The 10,726-nt window shown below is 32.9% G+C and overlaps 2 protein-coding genes across 4 annotated transcripts; both read left to right on the top strand.

The window, feature by feature from the left end:
- Positions 1–2,209: 2,209 nt before the first annotated feature.
- On the top strand, positions 2,210–5,264 carry LOC106391570 (CBL-interacting serine/threonine-protein kinase 16). The gene is made up of 2 exons (XM_013832251.3): positions 2,210–3,089; positions 4,442–5,264. Exons 1-2 carry the CDS (start codon positions 2,398–2,400, stop codon positions 5,121–5,123), a joined length of 1,374 nt encoding a protein of 457 aa, XP_013687705.2. The 5' UTR covers positions 2,210–2,397; the 3' UTR covers positions 5,124–5,264.
- Positions 5,265–7,676: 2,412 nt separating this feature from the next.
- On the top strand, positions 7,677–10,005 carry LOC106391203 (probable protein phosphatase 2C 21). 3 transcript variants are annotated; one of them, XR_007322876.1, is made up of 9 exons: positions 7,677–7,846; positions 8,078–8,201; positions 8,288–8,617; positions 8,688–8,937; positions 9,019–9,095; positions 9,177–9,229; positions 9,315–9,369; positions 9,443–9,850; positions 9,883–10,005. XR_007322876.1 is itself a non-coding variant. In XM_022710176.2 (8 exons), exons 2-8 carry the CDS (start codon positions 8,085–8,087, stop codon positions 9,656–9,658), a joined length of 1,098 nt encoding a protein of 365 aa, XP_022565897.1. In that variant the 5' UTR covers positions 7,677–7,846; positions 8,078–8,084; the 3' UTR covers positions 9,659–10,005. The 3 variants fall into 3 exon arrangements, 2 of the variants coding, with proteins under 2 accessions (XP_022565897.1, XP_048612394.1); XM_022710176.2 differs by having other exon boundaries at positions 9,443–10,005; XM_048756437.1 differs by having other exon boundaries at positions 7,752–7,824; positions 9,443–10,005.
- The last annotated feature ends 721 nt before the right edge of the window (positions 10,006–10,726 follow it).

Below are 10,726 nucleotides of genomic sequence, written 5' to 3'. Positions count from 1 at the left end.
TAATTTGAACTATTCTTTAAAACTTTATCAAATTTTACATGAAGTAATTATTAATATTATAGTATTTATCTTTTTAATTGAATACAAATAATTGTTTTTTAAGAAAGTTCTAAACAAAATCTTTTAAAAACATTTTCAGAATCAATTTAAATTTTATATACAAAAGTAATTAATTTTAATTTATTTATCATAAACTATAATTAGAAATTAAAATTTATTTTAGTTTTGATTTATATATGAAAATTTAAAATTATACAGAGTATTATAATTATATATTCAATGATAATAATACTTTCAACTGTTTAATTTTCAAAAATAAAATTTACAATGATTTTTAGAAAGATTCATTTCTATTTCAAATTAAAAAAAGATATTTTATCCAACTTAGTATATTTCTCAATATGATATTTACTACAAACTTATTCTGAAGTACAATGTATTATAGTTTTTCTTTAAAAGAAATTATTTACAGTATATCAAAAAATTTCTTCTCTACTATATATATCTAATTTAATTTGCTTTCATATAAATTTTAATTTTAAATAAAAAGTAGGTAAAGTAATATTGTTACATAATAAAGTTTCCAAAATAATTTTTGTTACAAAATACAAAATTTATAGTAATAATATATAAACCACGTAAACATAGCTATTATAGAATTACATAATACTCCCTCTGTTTTGATATATAAGTAGTTTTAGCAAAAAATGTTTGTTTCACAATGTAAGATGTTTACATAATCCAAAACACTTTTTACATTTATTACATGTTGTGTGACCAATCAAATAATTCATACATTTTTATTATTGGTTGAATTTATGTATTAAATGCTATTTTTTTCAAAAATAAAAGTTTTCTTAATACTCACACTTTTAACTAAAACTACTTACAAATAAAAACAGAGGGAGTATATAACACTAAATTACATTAAGTTATTGGTAAATTTTGTTATATAAACTAAAATATTTTAGTATAGAAATAAGAAATCCGCACGGTTGTGCGGGTCAAGATCTAGTTTTTTTGTTTGTTTTCAAAGTAATAGCTTGTTAGCTATCAAATAATAACCATTTAAAAGTATATCAACATTTTCCAAAAAAGTCTGAATACAAGTGAAAAAGTTATGAGGTTAGTAAATATATATATAGGACCTCTAAATAATATTATGGTCTCTAAATATATATATACATATATGATCTAAATATATTATACTTTCTGATACGTTTTAGAAATTTAAGATTTTGGCCGCAAATGTAAATCCAAACATAAAATGGTAGTAAAAATTGTTAATTTTTTAAATAAATGAATTTGTTGTCTTAATTGTTAAAATATAAAGAATCCATCAAATTACCAAGAGAATCAGTGCCAAACAAAAAAGGAGGAAGATCCGGTCGCCATTTTTACCACTGAGTTTAAGTTGATGACATAATTATAACTATCCGATAAAAGAGAACGTAAAAAATGAAAACTCCTCTATAAAAAGTCAAAAAACATTTAACGAAAACAAATACTAACATACAAAAAAAATTCAAGCACTGCTTTTAAAATATTTTTAGGGCCAAGTAGAAAAGGTCACATCTGGCCTTGCCAAAAAAAGATATTTCATTGAAATTCTATCGGGACAAGTTATTTTTTTTATTAATCCGTATCCCACTTCAATACATGCGTAGCATTAACGACTCGATTACACGTCAATTTCACGTCGTCCACTATTTCAGTAGTTGTATAATAGTGAGATTTTTTAAAAGTTTAACGCTTATTAAAAATATTTATATTATTTTATTTCGTTATACTGTTTCTAATAACCAACCAGTAAGTTTCTAATAACCAACCAGTAAGATTTACTCAATTTAAATATTTTCAATTTATGCTTTTTAAAGTATCCAAATCATTTACATCGGTTGATAAAAACATCTTAAATTTTTTATAAAACTTACTTTTGTAGAACAGAAAATTAAAAAGAAAAATATTTTTGAAAAACTGAGGAAGTATATGGTAATAGAACGGTTTGGTTTGGTTCAAATAAAAAATAAACATAGAAATTTAAATTATAGGGATAAAAATGAATTTCTTTTGTTTTCTGTTTTTTTTTTATTTTGTCTTAGAACAATGAAATCGATGACAAAATAATATTTGTTGTTTCAACGTATTATATATTATGAATGATGAGTTATTATATACTCCCTACTCCTAATTGCTTTGCCAGATCTTACGCACATATCATATTATTTGGATAAGATCAGACAGAACATTTCTTCCCCCACTTCACTTAGTCGTCGCATATTAAACTAAGTAATACAACTGCATAAACAAATCATTTCCATATGTATATATAACCAAGTAAGAAATATCATATAGTTATCTTCACATCATACTTGTGAGACCAAGTCCCACAGACAAATGGAAGAATCCAAAACTGTCCTCTTCGACAAATACACGATCGGAAAACTCCTCGGCACCGGTAACTTCGCCAAGGTATACCACGGCACAGAGATATCTACCGGCGATGAGGTGGCAATCAAAGTCATAAAGAAAGACCTCGTGTTAAAACGTCGAGGCATGACGGAGCAGATCGAGAGAGAGATCGCCGTCATGCGACTCCTCCGCCACCCAAACGTCGTGGAGCTCCGTGAAATGATGGCGACAAAGACGAAGATCTTCTTCATCATGGAGTACGTCGACGGAGGAGAGCTTTTCGAGAGGCTGGATAAAGACGGGAAGCTCCCGGAGGATCTTGCGCGGAAGTATTTTCAGCAGCTGATCTCCGCCGTTGATTTTTGTCACAGCCGCGGCGTTTACCACCGCGATATCAAGCCGGAGAATCTGTTGCTTGACGGACACGGCGATCTTAAGGTAACGGATTTCGGACTGTCGGCGTTGATGATGCCGGAGGGGCTCGGTGGAAGACGCGGCAGCAGCGACGATCTTCTCCATACGCGGTGCGGGACTCCGGCTTACGTGGCGCCGGAGGTTCTCCGGAATAAAGGATACGACGGAGCTATGGCGGATATTTGGTCGTGCGGCATCGTTTTGTATGCTCTCCTCGCTGGCTTCTTGCCGTTTATCGACGAAAACGTTATGACATTGTACACGTAAGTTCTAACCGGTTAACTAATCCAAACCGTTAACTTTTATTCATTAGAAACATTCTTCTAGCACATTTGTTTTTTTTTTAAATACATAATTCAAGAGCCTATTGTTAAGTTGGGAAATAGGTGCATCTCGTTGAAGTTTGAAGGAAACATTTTTTTTCTAAAAACTCTGAATTGTTTCTAAAAGCTAGAGAGTAAATAAAACCTAAAATAAAAATGTGGAAGCTTAATAGGCCATTACATTAACAGATTATATCACCTATCTTGATTAAGCCATTACATTAACAGATTATATCACCTATCTTTTTGGAACTAATTTTCTAAAACTTACACAGAAAAGGGTTATGTTTTACCCAAGAATTTATAATTATCTTAAAACTTTGAAACTATACACATTTTTTTATCATAAATTATAACAGTACTTTTATAAATTTATTATTTTAGATTATTAAAATACTACAGATATGAAGATGGTTTTAGGTCGTGTCCATTATGAATATGATTTTTTTAATACAGCTCATATCCTTCTTACATTTTTGTTTTATACTTGTATATACTAAAATAGTGATCCATATATGATAATTCAATTTATTCTAAAAAATACAAGATTCGGTCCAGCTTGAGACAGGTATTCAAATAATCTATTTGATAATTTAAATTTACATTTTAAAACTATCCAAAAATATTCATCACTAAATTATCCTAAACTGCCTCGAATATTCCTTATAGTACCCAATCCTGCATTGAACCAGTGAACCACCCTTGAAGATAATTTGAATAATAATTTTAGCAGTTGAACTCGAAGTGCCAGTCACGGGTTATCAAGTTCGGCTTGCAACTAGAATCTAACCAATATATCAGTTTTTTTTTATTCTTCTAAAGTACGCCCTCCCTCTGTTCCTGAAAGTAAGATTTTCTAGATTATTCACGCTTATTAAGAATTTAATAAATGTTTATAATTTAATTTATTTTTTACTTTATTATACACTTTCCAATAACTTTCCACCAATGAAATTTAATCAATTCAAATATTTTCAATTAATGTTCCTCAAAAGTATAAAAAAGTATCTTAACAATATAGAAAATCTATCTTTGTGGAACAAGAAAAAAATCTAAAACATCTTACTTTCAGGAACGGAGGTAGTAGTTTTTTTATCATAACGGTGTTTTAGTCAAAAATAATATGTAACGGTTATCAAACCGGGCCAGGCTTCTATCGTTTCTTAAATCTAAAACTTGGTTTTGTTGAACCGGATATTGAATCTATCAAAAGTAAAGTTGTTTAACCGGTTATCAAACTCTCGGTATTGTGTGTGGTTTGACTGAAGCTCTCGTGTGCATTCTATGAACAGAAAGATCTTCAAAGCGGAAATCGACTTCCCGCCATGGTTTTCTACAGAATCGCAGGAACTTATCTCAAAACTGCTTCTGTCGGATCCTGAACAACGGATTACCATGTCGGAGATCAAACAGTTCCCATGGTTCCGCAAGAATTTCACACCACCGGAAGCTTTTTCAATCGACGAGACACTCCCATCTCCACCGCCAGAGCCACCGTCAAAGAGGAACAAGAAACACCTGAACGTGGATGAAGAAGACGGCGGATCTTCACCGAGATCCTTCAACGCCTTCCAACTCATCTCATCTATGTCCTCAGGTTTCGACCTTTCCAGCTTATTCGAGATAAAAAGGAAGCCAAAGAGGATGTTCACGTCGAAACTACCGGCCATCGCGGTGAAAGAGAGGCTGGAGGAAGCGGCGCCCGAGATGAACATGAGGGTGAAACACGTGAAAGACTGCAAGATGAAGCTGCAGAGTAGAACGGAAGGTCGGAAAGGGAGGCTCTCGGTGACTGCGGAGGTTTTCGAGGTCGCTCCTGAGGTATCTGTCGTTGAGTTTTGTAAAACCTCCGGCGACACTTTGGAGTATCAGTTGTTTTGCGAGGATGACGTCAGGCCAGCTCTTAAGGACATCGTCTGGTCATGGCAAGGCGATGATGACGACGACCATGATAACGATAACGTAATAAATTAATAAAAAAAATAAATAATACTTCATGAGCTGTAACCACTCCAAACTTGTTTTTGGCACTGCATGCCAGAGAGAATGCCTATTGTGAAACTTTTTTTTATCATAATTTACATTATAATAAAATATATAACACTTGTTATCATACGTACGGTACAATGTATACAAAGTTACAAACCCATAACCGGAATATTCAGTGTCAATTACCGGTCATTTCACAATCAGTCTGTGTGTATTCTCTCATGATCAAAGTTATTAATAGGAGCAGCAACCAACTTTTTGATCCCCTGCAAAGCAAAACGAAAATGTTTTGTTACAAATAAGGAATCAAACCGAAATGAACTGAACCATGTACACTTCCTTCACAAAGATCGTGAAAGGAGAGACAAATGCCACAACATCCTTGTTGGAGATAAACTTGAAGATACTTTAGGAATCAAGTTATCTTAATCTTAGTTAAATTAGATAATAATAATTATAATAATAATAAGTGTTTCCTAATGAGTTTAGGATATATATATGATATATCTTATAAGAAGATGGTGAGGTGTGCCATGAACTTATGAGTTTGAGAGATTATTTGTGAGAACTTAAGTTTTGAGAGATTTTTTAATAAAGTGAGTTTGATAATCTTTGAGATTCATATCTATACGTTGAGCTAATAATCCTGTCAAGATGAGGTGGTAATAATGAGTGATCTAGCACCTCTCATCAAAGCCCTCAAGGGCATCCTATCTTCTAAGAAGTCTGATAAACGTTCTCTTGCTCTTAACACACCTAGGAAACTTGTTATAGATTCAAGAGAGTCACATCATATAATTAGTGATCAGAATCTTATCAAGGATATTAGGCCAGCGAATTAGTAATGGAGATAATATAAAAGGGATAAGAAACTTTTTTTTTTTTAGAATCTTAAGTTTGTTTGATATAGAATCTAGTCCATTCTATTTGCGTAGTTTTACCTTTGTTCAATAGAGAATCTAGTCCATTCTATATGCTTAGTTTTACCTCTAATATACTTTCAATAAGGGAAGCAATATCTAATTTTAATTGTCAAGCTATCTTTAGGTGTAATGATGTAAAGTTACAAAATCTTAAGATATAGGAGGTATTTGGAATAGGAGTCACTAAGGATGATCTATATCATTAGGCCTAAGTCCTCCACTAAAGATGATCTGTATCATCTCCAAAAGCCCAAGAGCATCACCATCAATGAACCTTGAAGGGAATCATAATTTTAATTTTTTATTATTTTTTTAGTTTGATTTTTTTTTTAAAAAAAAAAATAATAATAAGCGGACCAATCGCGGGCCGCCACGTGGCGTGGGGCCCGCGTTACAGGGGTGAACTCGTATCAGTGGAGAGAGCTCACACTAGCTGGGTTCACGATTTGTGGATTATTATAATAGTTTTTTTTTTTGGAAATTGTGTGAACTTTATACATGATCCCTTAATGGTGATGCTCTAAGTTTTCTGCCCCTAATACTTCATGTTATACTAGGGCATATGTTGTAGCACTATATATTGGCATGTTAGATTATTCATCCCCATTTACATGCAATAAAACTAATGATGGATTATTTATAATGTGAATCAGGCATTATTGGCATGCATTGTGAATATGTTTTCCAACATCTTCAAACATTTATGAAAAAATGTTTTGATTTAGTGTATTCTGATGTGTGGAGGATTTCCATGGGTTTTTAAGAATAACCACAATCACTTTGTTATTATTATTTTTTGATTAAAAATTTGTTATTATTATAGATGAAAAATCAAAATATACATTGATTAATAGATTACCTTGTTAATTTCATAGAAGGTCATCCGTCTGCGTGAACACAGGTATAATACTACGACAAGGCAGTAGCATATATCATACAAGCGATTTGCTCTTTTGTACATTTTCTCTTGAACAAGTGGTCATTAATACAATTTCTTCTTTCTATAAGAGTTTTGAATAAATATTTTTACCACCAAGCACTTCATAATACTTCTTTCTAAAATATCTCAGTTGTGTACATTCCTTAAAAAAATTGCGTTTTATAATTTAAAATCTTATATATATAGCTATATTTAACATTGAGTACTCTCGCGGGAATATAATTTTATGAAACAAAATGCCACTTTCAATAGCATTAGCAAGTTGATGAGTTTGATTAACTTCTGTAGGTGAACATAATTTTTGCAAATTTCCAAATGTACATATATTTATACAAGACAAAATGTGTTGGTCTTAGATCCATACTTTATATTAGTGGTTTTAGTTAAAATACTTTTCACAATATGTGCTTCATACTATATAAGTTTAAAGCAACGACAAACCGTTTATATGAAAGGTAAGATCGAGTAACGCCCCAGAAAAAGACATTACTATTTACCACATTCAGCAAATACACAATTAGGTTTTTATTTGGCTGTTTCCTTTGATAAAACACACACATTCTGGAAGCTGTAATGACGAAGAAAAGAAGCTGTAAAGATTTAGTTAAAGCTGAAACAAGAAAAAGGGTTTAAAAAGTTAAAACCTTTCGTTTCGTTTCGGCAAAGAAAAAAAAAAAGAAAAAGGAAAACACTTTCTTTTTATTTTATTTTTATTATTATATTTTTCCTTAAAAAAGGATTTTGTACATCTGATCTATCTCCAAAGTAGCTTCAAGTTGGTTGGTCTTCTCGTCCCGATCGAGTTTCTTTGGTTCTCAGAAAGGTCTTTCCTTTTTCTTCTACCTGTAAGTTTGCTATCTTTCTTCCATAACCCTTTAGTATCTTCTTCTTTTTTGGTTGTCTTCGAATCAGTTCAAACCCCCTTTTGTCTTGGTCTCTGTCCTGAGTAGCTAGTTCTTAGTTTTATTAGGTTCTTTTGTACACGGATTCTTTAAAGCTTAGATTATTTTCTATATTTTGATGACTGTGAATCGATTCTGTAATATTCTGATTGGTTGAAACTTTCATCTTTGCAGAAAAGAGATGGGGACATACCTGAGTTCTCCCAAAACTGATAAGCTATCAGAAGAAGGTGAGAATGATACGCTCAGATATGGTTTATCCTCTATGCAAGGTTGGCGCGCCACCATGGAAGATGCGGTGAGTCAAACGGCACCGTTTACTGTAACCTTTGGTTTTATTTACTTGACTGATCTTGTTTTCTTTCGATTGTAACTGGTTGCTAGCATGCCGCAATTCTTGATGTGGATGATAAGACATCCTTCTTCGGTGTGTACGATGGGCATGGAGGTAAGGTTGTAGCAAAGTTCTGTGCAAAGTATCTACACCAGCAGGTTCTGAGTAACCAAGCGTATGGAGCTGGAGACATTGAAACATCTCTTCAAAGAGCATTCTTTAGAATGGATGACATGATGCAAGGACAGAGAGGTTGGCGAGAGCTGGCTGCACTTGGCGACAAGATGAATAAGTTTAGCGGCATGATTGAAGGATTCATCTGGTCACCGAGAAGCGGTGGTGACGTCAATAACCAGCCTGATAATTGGCCTCTTGAGGATGTATGTAGACCATTCTTTAATGTTTGCTATATCTTGAATAGGGTTCTCTAAAGGTTATAAACTTGTGCAGGGTCCTCATTCTGATTTCACCGGACCTAATTGCGGGTGCACAGCGTGTGTAGCTCTTATTAAAGATAAGAAGCTCTTTGTTGCTAATGCTGGTGACTCACGTTGTGTGATCTCGAGGAAAGGTCAGGCTTATGATCTTTCTAAAGATCACAAGCCTGATCTTGAAGCTGAAAAGGAAAGGATATTAAATGCTGGTGGCTTTATTCATGCTGGGCGTATTAATGGAAGCTTGAATCTGACTAGAGCCATTGGTAAGCTTATTTTTTACTTCTTTAGACCTTATTATTTTACGCATAGTCTTGATTTGAAGCATCGGTTATGGTTCTTTACAGGTGACATGGAGTTCAAGCAGAATAAGTTCTTATCATCTGATAAGCAAATGGTTACTGCTAATCCAGATATAAACACTGTAAGAATCTTAAGTGACTTTTAGTATTTTTGTGCTCACTTTTGTTTTTTTAGCTGATTTGTTATTGTTTTCTCTCCTTAGATTGACCTATGTGATGATGATGACTTTCTTGTTGTTGCATGTGATGGAATCTGGTAAATAATTCTCCAAGTGTTTTCGTTTTGTATATATAAGTTAGTTTCTTGATGATGAATTTGAGTTTGATCTCATCTTCCTCAGGGATTGTATGACAAGCCAGCAACTGGTGGATTTTATCCATGAGCAGTTAAAATCTGTAAGTTAATCTGTTTCCTTCTCTTCCTCTCTATATTGCAGTTTTTTTACTGAACATTTGATATAACTTCCAGGAAACAAATCTTTCTACGGTCTGTGAAAAGATTGTTGATAGATGTTTGGCTCCAGACACTGCGAGTGGTGAAGGTTGTGATAATATGACCATCATCTTGGTCCAGTTCAAGAAGCCTAACTCATCGGAGACAAAAGTAGAAGAAGAAGATGAAGTCAAACCAGAAGGTCCAGAACCAAGCCAGGAGGCCCAGGACGAGCCGAGCTCATCAAGCTAGTAGTCTTTAAAAGAGCCAAGAGGGGAGATTTGAAAGTCTTATATCATTGTCTTTGGTTCAACATTTAAAATGCTTTTGAGTGGGTTAGAGAAGCGGAAGCTAGTATTTATTGGGATTTAAGGTTTTTCTTTTACCTCAGTTTTCACTGCTTCTCTTTACTCAACAGACTCTGGTTCTAAACGGTTCCTGTAAGTGTTTCAAAAAAAAAAAAACGGTTCCTGTAATCAGAAAACGACTTTGTATAGTTTGTCTTGTGATTTGTGGGGAAAAGTGTTGTTTTAGGATACTTTCATATTCTGATGTACGCAAAACTAGTAATGAGATTGGCAAAATGTTGGTTCATCAAAGTGTTCTATTGCTTCTAATTCTCTAGATGGTATCTAACAACATTTTTGTGGAACTAGTAGCATATTTGTCTCAAAATTAATTTCAACAATCTCTTTCATTTTGCTTAATTAAATATTTGAAAAAAATCTTACTGGGACAGACGTAACAATAATCTCTTCAAATTTATGGATTGTTGTTTATTTCTACATAATTCTACTGCAAATGGTAAAAATAGTAATAAAATTAACAAAATTGTCGCAAGGTAAACATTAACTTTTGACCCAAAAAAAAAACACATTCCTGTAAGATCAATTTTGTACAATGACTTTGTTTTCTTTCTAAAACAACAAATATTTAATTTCGTAAGGGCATAATTAACCGGGGGGTTGGTTTAAGTGGGTCTTTTAGCGGTGAGTTCCATTATTTTTGCAAAAATCGGTTTTTAGAAGTGTGAAATAAAGACAAGGGTTTTTGCACTGTTCGCGGATTCCACGTGTCTGTTCGCGGACTCCACCGACACGTGACGGCTCGCGATTGGTTCCTTTTTTAATTTTTTTTAAACAAAAAAAATGAAAAAATAAAAATAATTTCTTAATGATGGTCTTGTATTGATCACCAAAAACTTGAGGTCACGAATAAAAATTATAATATACAATATGTTTTGTGGGGACAGACGGAAAATTACTAAATTATGTTTTTAATATTCTACAATAAAATATTTGGATCTGGAGGAATCTTACA

Source organism: Brassica napus, chromosome C4 (assembly GCF_020379485.1).
Source record: "Brassica napus cultivar Da-Ae chromosome C4, Da-Ae, whole genome shotgun sequence".
In the NCBI taxonomy this organism is placed as follows: domain Eukaryota; kingdom Viridiplantae; phylum Streptophyta; class Magnoliopsida; order Brassicales; family Brassicaceae; genus Brassica; species Brassica napus.
This window is presented reverse-complemented; position numbering and strand designations above follow the sequence as displayed.

What these genes read in the sequence shown, in the direction of transcription:
- LOC106391203 (XM_022710176.2), top strand. Translation starts at nt 8,085, where the DNA reads ATGGGGACATACCTGAGTTCTCCCAAAACTGATAAGCTATCAGAAGAA. An exon ending in CTAATCCAGATATAAACACT is followed by an intron (nt 9,096 to 9,176) that starts GTAAGAATCTTA and finishes TTCTCTCCTTAG; the next exon opens with ATTGACCTATGTGATGATGA. An exon ending in GTTGCATGTGATGGAATCTG is followed by an intron (nt 9,230 to 9,314) that starts GTAAATAATTCT and finishes CATCTTCCTCAG; the next exon opens with GGATTGTATGACAAGCCAGC.
- LOC106391570 (XM_013832251.3), top strand. Translation starts at nt 2,398, where the DNA reads ATGGAAGAATCCAAAACTGTCCTCTTCGACAAATACACGATCGGAAAA. An exon ending in AACGTTATGACATTGTACAC is followed by an intron (nt 3,090 to 4,441) that starts GTAAGTTCTAAC and finishes TTCTATGAACAG; the next exon opens with AAAGATCTTCAAAGCGGAAA.